General features: G+C 45.1%; 1 protein-coding gene across 1 annotated transcript in view; it reads left to right on the top strand.

Moving 5' to 3' along the window:
- Positions 1-20,548, top strand: part of NRP2 (neuropilin 2) — a 118,775-nt gene that overhangs the window by 31,684 nt on the left and 66,543 nt on the right. The window contains exons 3-7 of the mRNA XM_008591669.1: positions 2,092-2,273; positions 7,664-7,894; positions 8,932-9,087; positions 10,776-10,945; positions 12,832-12,987. Coding sequence (XP_008589891.1) covers positions 2,092-2,273; positions 7,664-7,894; positions 8,932-9,087; positions 10,776-10,945; positions 12,832-12,987 — 895 coding nt within the window. The remainder of the gene's footprint in view (positions 1-2,091; positions 2,274-7,663; positions 7,895-8,931; positions 9,088-10,775; positions 10,946-12,831; positions 12,988-20,548) is intronic.

Below are 20,548 nucleotides of genomic sequence, written 5' to 3'. Positions count from 1 at the left end.
GCTCTCTCTCCTAGGGAAAGTCGTTTCTGCTCTGTGGCTCAGCCTCCTCGCCTCTGAAATGGGCGTGAGTACAACAAATCACAGTGAATACTCACTGAGCACACGCTGAGTGCCAGGCTATGGACTACCACTTTACATAGATCAGATTCAGTTATTTAAACATCACAACAATCCTAAGAGAAAGGCTCTAATATTCCTATATAACTCCTATTTTCCCCATTTCTGAGGCTCAGAAAGATTCAATAACTTGCCTGAGGGCACCCAGCTAAAAAGTGGTCAAGCCAGATCCAAACCCAGCTCTGTCTGCCTAGGGGATTGGGACTTTTGCGCCCAGGGCCCTGAATTCCCTAGTCCGGGTAAACACGATAATGTCTGATTAATGACTGCAGGTGGCAGGGCTTCCCAGGTGTGGAGCACATTGCTAGGGCATCTCCATTTCTCAGTGGAGAGTGACCGTCCAGTCATGCTTACATCAATGTGGAAATAGCAAGGAGGGGTTTTCTAGAAGGTTTGGGGAGTTTCCTCTGAGAACGAACTAAGCCTCTTCACTTTTGTTTTGCAAGTGAGGAAGCAGATTTTTACTGCCTCCCACAGTAAAATCACAGACCTACACAAACTCCCCCTCCCCCCCTCTCAATCTGTGGCCATCTCGACTTCTCCAGACTCTAACCAGCTTCAGAGATTCTTTTGACTGTAAATGCACAGCCTCTGGGGTCTAAGAATGCACCAATGCTAGTCCACTACTTCTACTTCCTTCACAGGCCTATCTATTTGGAAGTGGCTGAGCACTTTCTGGGCAGGGGACTGAGGTGAGGCCTCAGGCCACTCCAGCTCAGAGCATCCACCCCTGCAGGCAACTGGCTCCCATTGATCCTGTGCATGCGACAGGAGCCAGCAGGCACTTCCCAGAGAGGGGACAATTCCCAGCCCCTCCCTTTACCCGCAAGGAAGAGATTTCTTACTTGTTGTTTTAACAGGTTGATGCAAAATAAACAAACAGAGAGGGAGGGAGAGGGAGACGGATGGTTTTCAGTAAATAATGGTACAGTGGCCAGCAATTCGAAGGGAGCTGGTGGGGAGGAATTTTCCCACCTAAGCGGTTGTGACAGGAGTATTAACTGGGAGCTCTGAAAGGGAGCACAAACATAGCACAGTGAAGATTGCCAGAGCACAGACCGAGGCTGGAAGTGTGTCTGTGAAGATAAATGGCACGTTATGTGTGCACCACCCCATGAACCTAGCCAAGGGTGTCTCTGAAGGTGTCTTTCCCCACCCCGGGCGAGTCTGACTCTGTTTGAAATGCTTAGGGAGGGAGCCCCTCCGCCTCTGGCTGAGGCTAATAGTCATTGCTCATAGAGGCTGGTCTCCAGGGATTCACCCCCTGCTTTTGGAGAAAGGTTTTTATTGCCTTATCTAGTATGATGCTGATTCCTTTTAAAAACGTATGTTGACTAGGCACTGCTGATGTGAACTTCGCAGAGTCATCTTAGGGAGGGAGTGGGCCCACAGATGGGGAGTCTATCACTAACAAAGGGGGGATGACGCAGGAAAAAATTGAAAGGTGGTAGGGGGACAGGAAAATAAGCAAATATCTCTGAAACATCCGCAGTGTTCCTGGCACGGTGCCTAGCCCCTTCCATATATTTTTTCATTCCGTCTCCATCCCAACCTTTTCATCCTCACCTTACAGATGAGGAAATTGATGTTCAAAGGGGTTGAGGAATTTGCAATGACACAGAGCTAAGAAGGAGAGACTAAGGTTCAGAGAGATCGTCATGGAAATAAAAATGGTGCTACTGAAGGAAGAAAAAAAAACGCGTTTTTGGTAGAATGATGCTCCTGCTCTCACGTGGGCAGGAGCTAAGGCCTTCCACCATGTGCTCATTCACTCTGACTTTAACGAAGCAGTGCAGCCTCCTCTAGCTATGTTTGCCAGTCTGTACCAGTGAACATAAGTGCCCTGTGTTTATCAACCTGAAACACCTGAATGTCTATAAATGAAGGGAGAGAGACGAGAGTGGAGGCACCCAATGGACCTTCTCTTCTCCTTAGAGTGCTGTTTTCCCACACCTTTGTGCCGTGCCCACCTAGGTATGACTTCATTGAGATTCGGGATGGGGACAGTGAATCCGCGGACCTCCTGGGCAAGCACTGTGGGAACATCGCCCCGCCCACCATCATCTCCTCGGGCTCCATGCTGTACATCAAGTTCACCTCCGACTACGCCCGGCAGGGGGCGGGCTTCTCCCTGCGCTATGAGATCTTCAAGACAGGTCAGTGTGGCCCGGGGTGGAGGGCGGTGCGAGGGGTCCTGGTTCCACCTGGCTTGAGCGGTGGCACAGGGGAGAGAGGTTCCAGGTGAGCCTGGAGGTTCCCGAGATGAAAAGACGCTTCAGGTTGCCATCCAACTGGACGAGCGAGTCGAGTCGCAGGGTGGTGGGCAGAAGAACAGTGGAGTGGGAGCACAAATTAATAGAAAAACGTCTTCTGAAACAATCTGATTTGTGTGTGTTTTAGAAATCAAAATAATTTTCATGGGAAAAAGCAAAACTTGGTTGAATGTCCTCCCAATTACTTCATGGCTTAGTGTTGCCTTTATTTGGAATTACATGGGGTTGAAGGACATAATCTTTTCATTGTTCAGAGTCCGTAAGGATCTTACCAGGACCCCGCAAATGGGGTCACGCCCTAACTCTTATATTAAAATGTGGCTCCTAGAAATTCCCCTTGGCGATCCATTCCACCACCTCTGTCCATCGAACCCCTACTTCCTACATGCCAGTGAAGCTGACTCCCTGAGAAGCAATCAGAAAGAAAACAGAAATAGAGGCAGAGAACACTGCACTTGTTTTAAGTTGACTGCCTGATTTCCATTAGGTCTCCCTTAGATTACTTTAGGCCCTGAGAATACGGGCCAGTGCTCATTTCCATAACTGGGAGAGCAGACTTATTCACAAGATGCTGCTTCAGCATCTACACTCAGGCGCTCCGAGTAGCATGTCCTCGTCTCCAGTGTGTGGAGCTCATTATCTCCAGGCTGAGGGCAGCAGATCCTCTGATTCTCCCCTCTCCCCCACCCCACCCCCCACCTCAGGGGCTCCCACTCCATCTGCCAGTGTGTCTCCCTCTCCCCTCTCCAGCGGCCTAAGTTTTACAGCTTGTAGATGGAGTCTAGTTCAAGGGGAAGCTGTCAGTCTTGACATCGAGGGGCCCAAGACCGGCGCCTGTGGAGTTCAGTGTGAGGGGAACTATTCATATATATTTTCTTTTTCACTAAACAGTTCTTGAAAGGAAGTGGTAGCTGCTGAAAGCACTTTTTATATCCACTCTGTCTAAATATTTGTCGGATTTGTCTGCCTTGAGAACAAGAAAGTGGAGTCAATGAAGGGGTTGGGCTAGGGGAACTCTTGCCAGAGTGGGAGCCCGGGCTGTCACAGGGTACAGGTCCTAAGAAGGTCCATCTGCAGCAGGTTTCCATGCTCCTGACCACGAAGAGTTCACAGGGACTGACCACCTGTGTGTCCGGTGACTGGTGTTGGTGTGAGGCCCCCCAATAGCTCGATCCACATTCCCTTCAGTCCTGTGTAAGATTCAGATCAAAGCCACAAATGCCGATGGAACATCCCCTGCTGCAGAGCATGGGGAGAGAGAAGAAAGGAATGAAACAGGGTGTTTACCATCTTCTAGTGGGAAGACAGGCAGGTAAACCCTCGGCAGATAATAGATGCACAGTCGATGTTGATGAATACATGTGTGAATTGAAAGGAAAACTATGCTATGAGGCAGAGTAAGTACTAAGTAAGGGTACAGTTAACACGCTCTGGTGTTAGGCCAAGGCGTGATGCCACATTCTCCAGAAAGCCACAGAAAGTGAATGTTAGCTGTGCCCATCATGCAGATTGGAAAGGAGGATATTAAAAGACAGAACACAGAAGAGGGTATCATGATTCAGCATTGCTGTTGTGAAGACGTGCTGAAGGAGGATTTTGAGTGAGGCAGCGAGTCGGTGAACTGCCTAGAAACAGAGGTAGGCGGCTTGGGCATGGAGCAGTGGGGCTGCCTGCTCTGTGGACTGGGATGTCCACAGTGAGAGACAGCCCTGCCAACCACAGCCACACTTCTGGGAATGTGAGAAAGAAGATGAGATCCTGGTAGCCTTCTCAGGGCCACTCAGACCTGCCACCATGCCTATCCAGGACAGCACTCCCAGCATGAAAGTCTACCCTGTATAAAACACATGCATGTATGGGCTGCAACAATCAAAATAAGAAGTTTAGAAAGATGAGCATTCTCCCAGGTGCTATGTCTTATACCCGTATTCCCACTGTCAGAGTCCTGAGAGAAAATAGGCAAAGTTTATGTTCAGCCACAAGACATGAAAGAAATGGGTGGACAGGCTAAAGGAATCCAAACAAACACAGCTATGTTTGCCAGTCGGATTCATAAAGAGAAAGAAGGGGGAAACTGTAAACACAGATACACAAATAGCCATGCAGAGGGCTCTGGAAGCCCTGGTGAGGCTCTGCTGCAAAATTACACTAAGAGACATAAACCCACACATGCATACAGAAGGGGCATGTGGCTGGAGTGGAAGGCTCGTATCTGCCCTAAATAAAGTGGTTTGTAAAAGATTCTATACATTGCCAGCCAAATAATTCACAAACTTAAACGTTCTCAAATTGCTCAATCCTGTGCAGAACATAGAAAGGAATTTTTAAATAACTTAAAAAGTAACATTGGAAACAGCATCAGTGAAAAGTGTTTTTGTTGTTGTTTTATTTTTTCTGATGCTCTTTTGACCAAAGTGCAAGATCAGGTTTTCTTTCCTGATGCCCCATGACATTTCTGAAACCAAAATTTCTGAGTTCATTCCCAGATAGAGAAACCCTGAAGTGCCCACTATACCCCCCACTCCCTGAATCAAAGAACTGAATTCACCTGCAGTCAAGCCAAGCTCAGCTTTGGATAAATCCACCATGTTTTATATAACTTTACATGTGTAGATTCTTCTTCCACTTGCAAAGTTACTATAAAATTTATACTGTAAAAACACGGAGTGGGCATTTTTCATACCAGAGCTCTTTGGTATGAAATCATTCACTGCAAACAAAATCCCCCAGCTTCTATGGACAATCTTAGCATTAAGTGGACCTGAGTATTTGTTAACTGAGTTATTTTTTTTAAACTTTAACCCTTTTAACACATAGCAGGAAAGGATCTTAGATTAGGTAGACATCTGCAAGACTCAACTTTTGTCTCCTTTTCTGAGATCTCTTCTCTGGCATTTGATATTCAGCTGCCTTTCTGATGCTTTGACCATCTGCAAACAGTGAGATGGTGTGATTAGAGACAAATGTGTGATTTTAATAGACAGGTTTGATTTTCCTGCATAGAAAAGACAAAACTGGATAAAAGTGTTCCCACCTCATTCAAAATAAGCCAGAAGAGATACCCATTTGTAGCCATACGCTAGACATGCACACTTTTTTTGGTGGGTAGGGAGGTTAAAGTACCTAAGGTTAAAATATTCTTTCCAGTTGAATGTAGGACCTCAGGACCCTGAAAACCATGGATACTTTAGAATCTCACATCCTCTGGGCCTCCCTTGGACTCACTAGATGTCCATCGTGGAAACACATGTCCCTCACTGATAGGAAAGACCAAAGAAAGATTCCACCATAAATCCCCCACTCCCGGGGGGTAGGGATTCCCCTTGCCTTCTAAGGGAATGACAATAGAGCAGACTTTAAGAGGGAATGTCAGATGCCTTTTCTAGCTCTCAAGCAAGTTGTGAATAGAGAGTTAATTTCCTCTAAGTGGCCCACATGAAGAAGGCTGCATAGCAGCTATAAACTCTAACCTTTTCAAAATTCCTTTTGGCCCCCTGAAGACCTGCCAGCTGGCTTGGCTTTGCCAAATTGCATCATCCCAGGCCATTGAAGAGGTCTTTAGGAGTTTGAGGCCTGATGATAAACAAAGCTTGGGGGGGAGGCTACCCTAGCTCCTCCCTCCCAGATTGCTGCCCACTCTGGCCATCCCTCAGAAGGATGGAGGGCAGAGTCTCTGAGATGCAGTCTTATAACCTCCAAAGAACCCATGCAAAGGTTATCTCTTGCCCTCCTGTGTCCCCAGTGCCCACCCCACCAAGGCACAGCTTAGGGGAGAAGGGAGGAAGCAATGGATGGATAGATAAGGGATATTGGAATTTCCTCTCTGGTGCTAAAATAAAGTTGCGGCTTCTGTCCCGCACTTATTTGCATGGCACCTTTTCCAAAGTCAGACATTTGCCACTTTCCAGAAAGTCATCATCAATAAAGAGACTTGTGGAGGGGCCTGCTACAGGAGCTGCGGATAAAGACATCGCTGCAGGCTAAGATCAGTGTATTGACATCACATAGTTATATTTCAGTGCGATCCCCAGAGAACACTTCCTGCGAGTAAACACCAGGTTTATCGAGTATTTCTGCGTTTTTTCTTTGTGCTTAGAGTGTCTATTATCCTCCTTATAAATCCTGCTTCCTTTTCTTATTTTAAAATCTGAACGTAGTGAATGAAATCACTTCTAATTGTCTGGTGTTTTCATTCACCACGTTAACTTGCATCAGTTCTTGCTCTATGTATATCTGTGGGTTCGTGTGTCTGGATTGCAGTGCTCCTGGGACCCATTTTTGGCTCTGCTCTGGCAAGTGGTAGTTGGGTTAAAGCACAATGTGGGCTCTTTTAATATGACTCCACCTAGAAGCATTAGGAGAGATGGCTGTCATCCTTTTAGGAGCTCCTGCTGCCGTCCAAGCTTGCACCAGGCTGTGAATGTGTGCTGCATTTAATCAGGATGGCTCCATGGTCCCGAGAAAGCACACACAAGAGCTTAGGAGAGAAACAAGGCCATCCCCACCACAAAGGAACCAGAAGCCTTCCAAATGTCAGTACACTGCTGCATTTTTCCAAACTTGCTGCCGGAGCGGCCTTTAACATCCCCAACGCCCTGCTGTGATCCACCGGCTACAAACGTTGATTGTTCATTGTCTGATCACTACAGAGCAGCTCGTTTTAATATAGTCATGACATGAATGAGACCCAAGCTCCCCTTTGCCCCTCCCCTGAGGCACCTTGGATCTTGGAGGGAGAAGGGGGCACTTAGTTGGCTGTGGTACAATAGGGGCTAGTGTTGAGGTCAGCAGTAAATAAGGGGTGACATTGTTTTTCCTGCTGGCAATCAGCAAGCCTTCCTTAAGGATTGAAATAACTTACATTTCTGGAGTGAGCAGCTGAGCGATTGAGAAAGAAGACTCTGTTCCTCTTTTCAAGGGAATCTCCCTCTCTCTCTCTCTCTCTCTCCCTCACACACACACACACACACATGCACACACACACACACACACACACACACTTCTCTCTATCCCCCAATCCTCAATTGCTGCTCTTACTCTAACATGCAGAGCAAGCCATCTGTGCCTTCCTACTTTCTGTCCTAAAGAGGGACTGGCTTCAGGCCTTGAAATGTGCATGGGAAGAGTATGTTGCTTCAAGAGCCACTCCAGTGAAAACAAAAACCTCCAGAGTAGGAGGATTTACTGAGCCCAAACATTTAAATAACCCATGCGACAGAGGCAGCAAAGAAAGGCATCTTCTTCTTCATGCTATAGTTCTCTTTTACATACAGGCTCTGAAGATTGTTCCAAAAACTTCACGAGCCCCAACGGGACCATCGAATCCCCCGGGTTTCCTGAGAAGTACCCACACAACTTGGACTGCACCTTTACCATCCTGGCCAAACCCAAGATGGACATCATCCTGCAGTTCCTGACATTCGACCTGGAGCATGACCCTTTGCAGGTGGGAGAGGGAGACTGCAAATATGACTGGCTGGACATCTGGGATGGCATTCCGCATGGTGAGTGACGTCGCTGTCATGAGGCACTTCTCAGGAGCTTGGCCTTTGCCTGTTAATTGCTTTAGTAATGATAAAAAGGGAGAACAAAGGCTTCGAAGCTGCTTAGAGTTCTTGTATGGCCTACGATGACTTTCTCTTCTCCTTCACCAAGAACGGTTTGAGGGAAATTACAGAAAGGCAGGCTACTTTCTTGGAGATATTTCTTTGGAAAAGGGTGGGAGACTCTGCCAATACTTGGGAGAGGATGAGTAACCCTATAGGTGATGTTGTTTTCCACTCCAAGTTGTCAGGATAGAAAGTGACTCAGTGGCCAAAACCTATGACCAAATAGAAGGACTATAGGGCCAGATTGACCGGGCTTGAATCCTGCTCTGCTATTACCAGCTGTGTGCAACCTTGGATGTTACTTAAGCTATCTGTGTCTTATCTATATCAGTTAGCCGCTGTCATTCTTATTATATCATTATTATTAATATAGTCATAAATACTGAAAAGCTGCATCATCCAAGGCCAAGAGGAACCTGTACTTCCCAGGTGAAGACCAATATGGATTTTGGGTGTAGTCAGTATTAGAAGGGAAACTAATCTTTCACTTTTGTAGTCATTCTAAGTATTTTCCAATCTAAGGGAGACTTGATGGCTAAGCAAAAAAAGCAATTTCATTTCCTGAGAAAAGCACAAGATTTAGTTAGAAAACTTGAGCCTGAGCCCTGCTCCTCTATTTCCTAGTGGTATGAACAAGGAATAGTCACATGACCTCTCTGGACCTCAATTTCTTCTTCTGTAAAACGGGCATTGTAATGATACTTTTCCAGCCCATCTCCCACAGACGTGAGAACAGGATGAAGCCAGCTCAGTAGAAGTACTTTTTAATGTACGGGGAAATACTAGACATTGTTCTTGAAACATATCTTTCGTTGTTCTTTGGTCTTTTGTCAAGGTGTACAAGGTGATGCAGTGATGGGGAGCAAGAACTTATTGGAAACCAATTTAGACATTTTCATTTTTGCTGACCTCTCTTTGTCCTGTATGTGCAGTTGGCCCCCTGATTGGCAAGTACTGTGGAACCAAAACACCATCTGAACTTCGTTCATCGACAGGGATACTCTCCCTGACCTTTCACACGGACATGGCAGTGGCTAAGGATGGCTTCTCTGCACGTTACTACCTGGTCCACCAAGAGCCGCTGGAGAGTGAGTTGGCTGGCTGGGAGCCTGTCCTGTCCTTCCATCAGGGCTGTGAGGGTGTACAGGGGAAGAGAGGCTGACCTTTGTGAGAGAAGAGGATGGGAGCTGTATAGAATGTTGGTGGCATCTGAGTGCAGGAAATGGGAGCCACCTCCTCTAGCCAGGCAAAGATTAATGAGAAAAGAACAAATGTTGATCTGGGTGCTCATTTCTTTAAAAAAAAAATGTGTGTGTGTGTGTGTGTGTGTACCAAGAATTAGTTATTCCCAGGGACAGTCACCAGACCATCTCATGCCTCAGTTTCCTCATCTATGAATGAAGGGGAGGTTAGTAAAACGATCTATACAGGGGTCCCTCCTGTACTAATACTGTTTGGGTCCAGAGCCATATATCTCCCTCTCCAAGCTTCATGGGACATTGTCACAAAACTGAGCCATTTTAAACCTCTCTTTCTACATTTTTTGACATTAAACATCTGTGGCCCTGTGTAGAGTTTCCCTGGCTAGACTGATACAAGTAGTTTGAGTTTCATTCCACACTTCCAACAGAGATAATTTTTGGAGCTTCTACTGTGTGCCAAGCACTGAACAAATCACTGAAGATGTTGCTGTGACCCCAGCTGTCATGGACCTGGTGGTCTAGGCCATTGATCTCTCACCCTGAGCTACATCTTCAAATCAGCTGCTCCTGGATATGTGCTTCAAATGTGCTGCCGTTTCTACTTAGAAACCCAAACGACAACTTTAAGGACTAAAGAAGCACTTTAAGAATGATTAGAGCAGAGGAAATCCTGCCACGGTTGTAGATAGCTCACTACATATGTAACTACAGACATGGCAGCCTGGCCTGCAGGAAAATCACTGGGTTTTGTTCTGGGTTTTGCTTTTGTTTTTTTCATCAAAGAGCTCGTAAAAATTGGAGTGACAAAGAAACAGTATGGCAAATTGTACAGTTCTGCAAATGGACAGTGTAGTCACAGAGCTAAAGAATAGGTTTGATATCTGAAAAAGATTGCTGGTCCTTATCAGACACATGCACACACAAATATTGATCACCGTCCATGGCTTCCACAGGAAGGACAGCAATTTCACTGATGGCACAAGGCCAGAGAAGTGACTTCTGGGCTCGTTTGCCCAGACAGGTGGAGCAAGGGAATATAGAGTGACATGTATGTGCTCACAGAGGTCTCCCAAAGACAAGTATTTATGCTCTGTTATGTCTGTCTTCTGTGCCAGAACTCACAAGACAGTTGAATGAAAGAAAAAAGTAAAAGTGCCTCCTGGGTGTTTATTAGAAAGCAGGCTTCCCACGATGTATCAGCCCACCCAGATTGCCACGAGTCTATCTCACGTTTACCTGTATTGCAATAACAGCACATCTGCTGTCTGTGAGCATCCGTAGCCTGCAGCAGTAACAGTTCTTGAGCTTTAGATTGTATTTTTAATTTGTATGATGATTCTTATTTATCCACAGCCTGATTTCTTTTAGGTCCAATTTAGGTTCTTTCAGACCCGGAGGGGTTGATAAGCTCTATGACTTGGCATAGTTGTTTTTAAAATGTGAGCATATAATTAGGGTCTTTTAGATGAGGGAGTGCCTGTAAGGACTTGTCCCTAGAAGGGAGAGGTGTTTGCAGGATCCCAGGGCTTTGAGGTTGAGAGGCCTAACTGTCCTTGACCGTCTCCATTCCTCAGACTTTCAGTGCAATGTCCCTCTGGGAATGGAGTCTGGCCGGATTGCTAATGAACAGATTAGTGCCTCATCTACCTACTCTGATGGAAGGTGGACTCCTCAGCAAAGCCGGCTCCATGGTGATGACAATGGCTGGACCCCCAACTTGGATTCCAACAAGGAGTATCTCCAGGTACTGGCTCAGATACCAGAGGGTGTGCAGAATGTGTGTGTGTTGGTGGGGCAGGGGGCTGGCTCCTCAACTACAGTGAACAAAGGACAAAAAGAAAATGAACAGCATGCTTGAAAACTCCATTCATTTATTCATTCACCCATTCATCCAAACAAATATGTATGCCAGGCATGAACAGACTGTGCCAGGCACTGTGCTATGTGCTGGGATAAATCAGTGAGTGAGAATGACCCTGTCACTGCCCTTGTGGAGATTACTGGGCCTGGGAGAAGTTGTTTGGCCAGGTTGGTGTTTGTCCTAACACTGTAGTTACACAAGGACCATTCTATAAACAGTTCCATATCTTCCTCCTTCTTGGCACAGGGAGGCATCAGAGACTTGGGAGTGTTGGGGTGTTTTCCTGAGGCAGGTTTGTTGAAGTGCTAGCTGAGCATGGCAGCTTCTCATGATCTTTGCTATTTCAAGAGAGCCCTGTCAGGAAGGTTTTGCACATAGCTATCAGAAGAACACATGGGAAAATGTCACTACCGGAAAAAAAACTCAAGTTGCCCAGATGCTCTGCAGCATCTTTTCAGACTATTGTTTACTTTTCTTCTCAATATGACTTACGATTCATGTTGAGTAATCTTCCCACATTGCAGACTGGTACAGCTCTCATCCCATAGAAAGCAGTAAACAGGGGAGAGCAAGCTGCTAGGTCCATACCAGAGCAACAACTGCTTTTATGACACACGGCAGACAGCCTTGTGACCCACTGACAAGCCTGTCCTAGCTCTGATGGGGCATGGTGACCTCTGCTTCAAGAAGAACATTGCAGAGCAGACACAGAAAAGGGAGAAAGACCACTTAGAAACTCCAGGGAGTCCACAGAGGTTCTAACAGCAAAACCCTAAGGCCATTTGTCACTGTCTCTCCTCTGTGCCTCTCCAAAAATTCTTCTCATCCTGTAAAGCTTCCAGAAAGTTCTCCTTTATAATTGGCATCCATTGACTATAATTCTTATTTTTGCTCCTTGATCATGTACTTTCTCCTATTGCCATCCACCTGTATCTCATACACATAGATGGCACTGCGAACGTCTTCTGAATGTTCAGTAATGCTGAACACGTACTAAGTGGCCAATAAGTGCTTGTTGAATTGAATTTTACCAGTTGGGCACTGGCTAAGTTTTGGTGGCATGAAGATTGCCATGTAGAAACACTGTGGCCAGCAAAGAAATTTTTGCATCCAGCAATTTCCAAATAGGTTCGGCATTGTGGGAGGGAAGGTACCTCAAAATGTTGGCCATCCTCCTCACAGAGCAGAAGGTCAGGACTCAGTGCATAAGCCTAATTGCTTGGGCAGACTCTGCATGCTCTTTGACCCCTTAGTGACCTGAGCAACTAAATACACAATGGAGCGAGGGGGTGTGGGGAAGGGAGACAGCTATGAGCTGTGACTTTTGCAAGTAGGGCATTATAAGTGAATAGGATTGAACGGGACTGGATTGGAGTGGATTGGAGTGGATGGAGCCATTGTTCCTTTAAAACGGCATCTGTTTTCACCATCCCAGGTAGGTCATAGTTTAGTAAGAAGGGATCATAGTTCTAGATGTTTAATGATTACTCTAAGAAAAACTGAATACTGTCTGTTCAGATTTCCAAAAAAGAGAAAAAAGAGAGAAAGAGAAATAATCAAGTTACATTTTTAAGGTGTCTGATTTAGTGTCAAATAAGTTGAGTTTAATTGTCCAGTGCAATTGTAAACTGATACTAGTTACAAATACGTCTCAGTGAATCACAAACACAGGTTGTGAGCTAAGTATAATGATCATGTCCCTTGAGGAAAAGTAAGATGCTGCCTCATGTTGGGAGTGGTGGCCCCCTGATGCCCCCCTGTCTTCCCAGGTGGACCTACGCTTTCTAACCGTGCTCACGGCCATTGCGACACAGGGAGCAATTTCCAGGGAAACCCAGAATGGTTACTTTGTCAAATCGTACAAGCTGGAGGTCAGCACTAATGGTGAAGACTGGATGGTGTACCGGCATGGCAAAAACCACAAGGTAAATCCATTTCCCCTCCTCAAAGGCACACTAGAAGGGCACGGGAGGCGTGGGACAGGAGGAGCTTCGAGTTGACCCCACACAGGGAAGAAGGTCTTGTTCAGTGAGACTCAAATAATTGATGAAGGAAAGTGATGCGCCGGCCATGAAAATCCTCTTTCTTATGGTAAAGTGGTTGGAAAGCACTGTTTCTCAACAGCCTGGCTGCTGCTGCATCTTGCACAGCAGAGAGAGAGCTTACAGAGTGTTCTCTGACTTCAAATGAAGGAGAAAATGCCTTGCCAGTCCGTGTCTCCCTACACAGGATTCACTGAACATGATGGCCTGAGTCCCTTCCACATGCTGGGTTAACAATCACAAAACCACATGAAACTACAGTTCAGGAGTTACCGAGGTCTGGAAATGAAAGGGCACAAATCCTGAGAGGGAATCACAATGTCCCAGAGAAGAAAGAGGACAATAAATAATGAGAGATTCAGTTTGTCAGGGATGGGATCTGAACTGGCCGTCATGCGTGGCAGCGAGGCATTGAATTGTCTCAGCTGGTGTCTTCAGTGTCTGCGCCTCCCAGAGGTGTGGTCTGTGTGGGTGTGCAGGGCTTTTGTTGTACATATGGATGAATGTCTGGCACTCAGCTTTCTTAGGACACATGGCATTCTGGTTCTGCAGCCAGCGCTGGTGATGTGCTGGGGGTTCGGCACACTCAGCATATGGGGGCTGGTTGGAAATGGCCAGCGTCTCACCTGGATGGGGGCTGGGGGCTGTCATGGGAGCGCAGGCATGGTGGTCCCTGCAGACTGTGGAACGGCTCTCAGGATTGGAAGGAGAGTGTGGTTCCCAGAAGCTGCTCATCCTTCCCTGGAAGAGAACTGGGGAAGGAGGCAAGGGGTGTCTCTTCTATAGTGCTGCCGTTCCACCAGGCCTTGGTCTGTCGGGCTGTGAATTATCAAAATGGGGCACACGTGGCTCAGCCTAGACAGGCCAAAGGTCTTTTTCAAAGGGAATCTCCTCAGTCACTGCCCCAAGGCATCTTGCTCTTGCTTGCACAACTGGAAACCCTGGACCTAGAAAATCCTAAACTATAAATGTTGGCTGTCTCACTCATGAAATGTGAGTTTTTAAAGGAGTAGATTTTTTTAAAATTTTAATTTCTCAATATACATTGTAGTTGATTTTCGTGTCCCTTTACCCATTCCTCTTTTCCCCCCTACCTTTCTTCCCTGCCCCCCCAGTCTACATTGTATCTGTTTACTTGTCTTAACAACTTCAAGGAATTGTTGTGATTATTGTGTCTTCTTCCCCCCCAACCATTTATTTGTTTGTTTATCACCATATCTGTTCACTTGACTTAAAAAGTTCAAGGAATTTTTGTGATTGTTGTGTCTTCTTCCCCCCCCCAACCATTTATTTGTTTGTTTATTTATTTATTCATTTATTTTTAGCTCCCACAAATAAGTGAGAACATGTGGTATTTCTTTCTGTGCCTGATTTGTTTCACTTAGTATAATTTTCTCTAAGTCCATCCATCTTGTTGCAAATGGTAGTATTTCATTATTTTTTATAGCAGAGTAGTATTCCATTGTGTAGATATACCACAGTTTCCTTATCCACTCATCTGATGATGGACATTTAGGCTGGTTCCAACTCTTGGCTATTGTAAATAATGCTGCAATAAACATGGGAGTACAGGTATCCCTTTGGCGTGGTTTCCATTCCTCTGGGTATATTCCCAGCAGTGGAACTGCTGGGTCAAATGGTAGATCTATCTGTAATTGTTTGAGGAACCTCCATACCATTTTCCATAAAGGCTGCACCATTTTGCAGTCCCACCAACAGTATATGAGAGTTCCCTTTTCTCCACAACATTGCCAGCATTTATCATTGTCAGTTTTATGGATATTAGCCATCCTAACTGGAGTGAGATGGTATCTCAAAGTGGTTCTGATTTGCATTTCCCAAGTGCTGAGTGATGTTGAGGATTTTTTCATGTGTCTGTTGGCCATTCATATAACTTTCTTTGAGAAATCTATTCAACTCCTTTGCCCATTTTTTAATTGGGTTATTTGGGGTTTTTTTGCTGTGAAGTTCTTTGAGTTCCTTGTATATTCTGGATATTAATCCTTTGTCAGATGTATATTTTGCAAATATTTTCTCCTACTATGTTGGTTGTGTTTTAACTCTGTTGATTGTTTCTTTTGTTGTGNGCATTTCCCAAGTGCTGAGTGATGTTGAGCATTTTTTCATGTGTCTGTTGGCCATTCATATAACTTTCTTTGAGAAATCTATTCAGCTCCTTTGCCCATTTTTTAATTGGGTTATTTGGTTTTTTTTGCTGTGAAGTTCTTTGAGTTCCTTGTATATTCTGGATATTAATCCTTTGTCAGATGTATATTTTGCAAATATTTTCTCCTACTCTGTTGGTTGTGTTTTAACTCTGTTGATTGTTTCTTTTGTTGTGCAGAAGCTTTTTAGTTTGGTATAATCCCATTTGTTTATTTTTCCTTTGGTTGCCTGTGCTTTTAGGGTTATATTCATGAAGTCTGTACCCACTCCTACGTCCTGGAGTGTTTCCTCTATGTTTTCTTTAAGCAGTTTTATTGTTTCAGAATGTATATTTAATTCTTTAATCCATTTTGAGTTGATTTTGGTATATGGTGAGAGGTACGGGTCTAGTTTCATTCTCCTGCATGTGAATATCCAGTTTTCCCAGCACCATTTGCTGAAGAGGCAGTCTCTTCCCCAGTGTGTAGACTTGGTACCTTTGTCAAAGATCAGATGGCTGTAGGTGTATGGGTTGATTTCTGGGTTTTCTATTCTATTCCATTGATCCCTGTGTCTGTTTTTATACCAGTACCATACTGGTTTTGTTATTATAGCTTTGTAGTATAAAGTGAGGTAGTGTTATGCCTCAGCTTTATTTATTTATTTTTGCTCAGGATTGCTTTGGCTATTCGTGGTCTTTTGTTATTTTATATAAATGTCTGGATAGTTTTTTCCATTTCTGAGAAAAAATGTCATTGGAATTTTGATGGGGATTGCATTGAATCTGTAGATCACTTTGAGTAATATGGACATTTTCACAATGTTAATTCTTCCAATCCAAGACGATGGGATATCTTTCCATCTTCTTGTGTCCTCTTTAATTTCTCTCAGCAGTGGTTTGTAGTTTTCTTCATAGAGATTTTTCACATCCTTGGTTAACTTTGTTCCTAAGTATTTTATTTTTTTGGTGGCTATTGTAAATGGGCTAGCTTTCTTGATTTCTTTTTCTGCATGTTCACTGTTGGAATATAGAAATGCTACTGATTTTTGTGTGTCAATTTTGTATCCTGCAACTTTGCTGAAATCACTTATCAACTCTAATAATTCTTTTGTAGTGGCTTTTGGCTGTTCAATATATAGGGTTATATCATCCGCAAACAGGACAGTTTGACTTCATCTTTTCCAATCTGGATGCCCTTTATTTCCTTCTCTTCTCTGATTGCTCTGGCTAGTACTTCTTACAGTACGTTGAATAGGAGTGTTGAGAGTGGGCATCCTTGTCTAGTCCAGGATGATATTGGCAGTGGGCTTATCATATATGGCTTTAATTGTGTTGAGATACTTTCCATCTATGCCTAACTTGTGGAGAGTCTTTATCATGAACAAATGTTGAATTTTGTCATATTTTTTTTGGTGTCTATAGAGCTCATCACATGGTTTTTGTCTTTGATTTTATTGATGTGGTGTATCATGTTTATTGATTTGTATATGTTGAACCAACCTTGCATCCCTGGGATGAATCCCACTTGATCATGGTGTACAAAAAAGCTAAATGTTGGCAGTCTCACTCATGAAATGTGAGTTTATAAAGGAGTAGATTTTTTTAAAAAATTAAAATCACCATGGTAACATATCACCATTCATCTGAAAATCATGGCTTCCAGATATTACCTGATGTCACACACACACGCACATACAATTTCCCCATTTCCCTGATAAAGAAAAAGTGAGGTAGTTAGCAATCAACAGATGTCCCCACCCCGAAGTGTTGGGCCAGGTCTGGTTTCCCATTGACTGAGTTTCAGGAAGCGTTGCCAAACATCATCTGGGAATGGCAAGTCTGAATTGGAACTGGAAGCCAGGAGCTCCAGGGGCTGGTCTTCATCCCACCCCACCCTTTTCAATAGGAAGTTCAACTAGCAGGAGGGGTTCCAACAGCTGAATAGGGCTCGGTCCTGGGAGAGCAGGACAAGGCTCACCTGACTGTCTCACTGTCCAGGCTCCATGACTAAGCAGCACTGGCCAGAGGGAGACTGTAGCATAAGCTGATTTTAAAAGCATGCAGTTGGACCAGGATGCTATTTAAAATACCATTTGTAGGAAATCTGCTTTTGGAAATACCTTAGCACTGCACATTTTGATAGAATACTGTCCTCCCTGGCTTTATCCCTGGTATTCATTCTGCAAGGAAGATATTCCTGAGAATTGAATTTAGCTTTCTGGCCTTTAGAATCATCCTTCTCAACTTTTTTCTTATTGGATACACACTCTCTCTTTTGCTACCTCTTCCCATCCTTGGCTACATTTCTTTCCCCAGTAGCCAAGGGGTAACTTGGGCTTTTCGTTTTTGTTTTTGTTTTAGTGAATTGGTCCTGCCCACATAAAGAGCTGGGGCAGAGGAAAAGCCCTTTCTCTCTCCATTAGAAATTCATCCTCTTGGTACTTAGAAGAAGGCAGGAAAATGGAAAGCCTGCCAATTAGGCATTGCCCAGCTCCCCAAGCTCCCTCGCCCCAGTGTGGCTGTGGCAAGCTGCCGGGGACCTGCCCTGCAAGGCTGATCTCTGCTGCCCCCTCATTAGCAGATCTTTCTTGCAGGTATCTGTATTTAATGTGTGGATTCCTCACTCTTTGTGGTGTGTCATGAAATCTCTGCTGCCCCCTCATTAGCAGATCTTTCTTGCAGGTATCTGTATTTAATGTGTGGATTCCTCACTCTTTGTGGTGTGTCATGAAGCTCTCTGGGCTGCTGGGGTTGAGATAGTTGAGTGAACCATGGCAAATAGATTTGTCAAGTCTGCTTCAGTTTGATTTGATGCCATGAGGGGAACATGGAGCAAGGAGGGGACTTGGGGATAGTGGGGGGAGAGGCTTCATCCACGCCGGGTGCTACCACCGAGTTTCTCTTTGTAGCTACTGGCTGTTGGGCACTGTGCCAAGCTAACGGGTGCTGAGTGGTGGGCTTGAAAGTGAAATTCAGACAGCAGGACCTAGGAGAAAACTGAAGCAGAGATGGGGGCAGCAGCCTGCCCTGCTCTGTGCTGCAAGGGGGAGGGTTTGCAAATGCTTTCCAGTGTACAGGGAGTGAAGAGGGGATGGTGACATTTGGGACAGAAATGTGGGAACTAGATTTCAATTCCCTGCTCTCTGTCAACACCAATACAGCAGACCAAAGACCAGGGAATTGGGAGGAAAAGGAGAAAAACAAGATTAATGAGCACTCAAGGTGGTGGGAGATGGCTGTGCTATGTTCTTGCAAAAATACTATTTATAATTTGGACCCAGGCTGGGCTGAGGCAAGGCCTGGGCCTTGGGGGAGTCCTGTCCTTCTTGCTGCCAGGAGCTGAGGAAGACAAAAGAACTCTTTTCCAGCCTCCCCCAGCCAGTGAGCAGCCTCTTCTCAGTCACTTCCCACTTACCAGGTAATCCTGAGGTTGCCTATGAGAAAGCCGACCACACTTGCTGGAATATTGCAAGCAACCTCTTGGCAAAACGCGGCCGGTTACGCAGGCCACATGCACAGCACATCCCCAAACCCTCATCCAATTCCACATGCCATAAATATGAAACCTATGATTTTCATATAGGGTGGGCCCTTCTTAAGCATATTTATGGCATAACCACAAGGCAGAGAGCTCGTCTGCCTGATGGAACTCATATCCAACCCACGTGCTCCCTTAGATAATACAAATTGCTTCCCATACATTTTTTGAGAAACCACAAGCAGAAACTACTGCTTTTGGTTTCACCAGCTGAATTAATAACACCCCAGACATAGTATAGTGTTGTCATGCAACAGTAAAAAGTTCACATATGTTGCATCCTTATAGGCACAATTGGGAGGTGAGATATGAGGAGAGGAACATGGAGAAGGGTTGGAAGAGCTCAAAGGCACAAGGCCTTGGTCAAGGTCCCACCCTCCTCTGAGATGCCCATCCCGTGAGTCTGCACTGGATGGATGGGCTGTGCCTGAGGAATGGAACCATGACTGGTGTCAGGACAAGGGGACTGAGGCCATTGCCCTTACATGTCTAAATGGAGCCCTTGTCTCCATCCTCCCTTATTTGGTAAACATGGGCATCTCCTTTGTTGACATGGCTCTGGTTACCTTGCTCTTAGTCACATTGTTGCTGTGCTTTTCCAATGTATTTGGAAGAAATTTGGGCTAAAAGAGAGCATCTGTATACCCTGATGGCCAGATGGAGGATGGAAAGGTGAGGACAGGGACGAGGTAAGGCTTGGGTCCAAGAGCTTTCAGGATTACCCCTTAGTAAGTGGCAGGAACACACTCAGCTCATCGTATTAATGTAACCATGATCTCCAAGGGGCTCAGAAAACCCTCAGGCACCAGCTAGTGTGCTTCAGAACTTCATAGTGTTTTGCACACTGTGGAATAAAAGTTCTCAGAGACTAAGTAACTCACCCCGGGGGAACTGTGGAGTCCCCGTGCAGGGCTTTTGGTCGCCAGGCTTCGATTTCCAGGCTGGTTCTCTCAACAATCTGACCTAGGCCTTGCTCCTCCTCTTGCATCCAGAGGGAACTTGGCTTCCTAGATGTTCTGGCTAAGGGCTGAGAGGTGACCCTTTCTCTTCTGATGGAGACCTGAAGGTGGGTTGAGCTTGGACAGCGAGGCTTGGAAGTAGGCTCATCAGTGTAGAGTTTGGGCCCCTTCACAGAATCATGAGGATGGAGAGTTGAAAGAAGTTGCTATTTGTTTGATTTGGCCCCAGCCCTTCAAAACAAACACCCCACTTCAAAAATCCTCTGTCCTGTATTTATTTTCTAAATTAAAACAAATCATTTTTAAATCAGACTTGAGAGGAGAGAAAGTGGTGTCAGAAAACCAAGCCCCCAGATCAGTTGGCTAACAGAAGTACCTAATGCCTCTTTTTAGATCCTCTTAGGTGATGCTGTGTGTGATCTCAGACATTTCTCTTACAGTTCCATGCCTCAGTGTTTCCATCCACTGTTGGCAAAGTACCTTGAGATCTGTGGATGGAAGGCTCTTTGCAGATATAATTAATGTATTAGACCCACAAAGCTCTTCTCCAGCAGAAGCAAGTTATCCATTTGAAAAGTAACAAGGCCCCATGGGATATTTATCTGCCTCTTTTAAAATCATAGGTCTGGAAGGGACTGTGATAAGTCATCCAGACCTTTCCCTGCATCTGATGGGGCCTGCATTGAGCTGCTGCAGATAAATATTACCATCCTGGCCTCATTCTTCTGTTAGGGATGCAGTGATTCCTCCAATTAATAATTTGAGTTTTCAAGAGAAACTTTTTTTGCTTTGTACCTCTTA

The sequence above is a fragment of the Galeopterus variegatus genome, unplaced genomic scaffold, assembly GCF_000696425.1.
Source record: "Galeopterus variegatus unplaced genomic scaffold, G_variegatus-3.0.2 Scaffold149, whole genome shotgun sequence".
Classification (NCBI taxonomy): domain Eukaryota; kingdom Metazoa; phylum Chordata; class Mammalia; order Dermoptera; family Cynocephalidae; genus Galeopterus; species Galeopterus variegatus.
The sequence above is the reverse complement of the archived record's forward strand: the minus strand, read 5'-3'. Positions and strand labels throughout refer to the sequence as shown.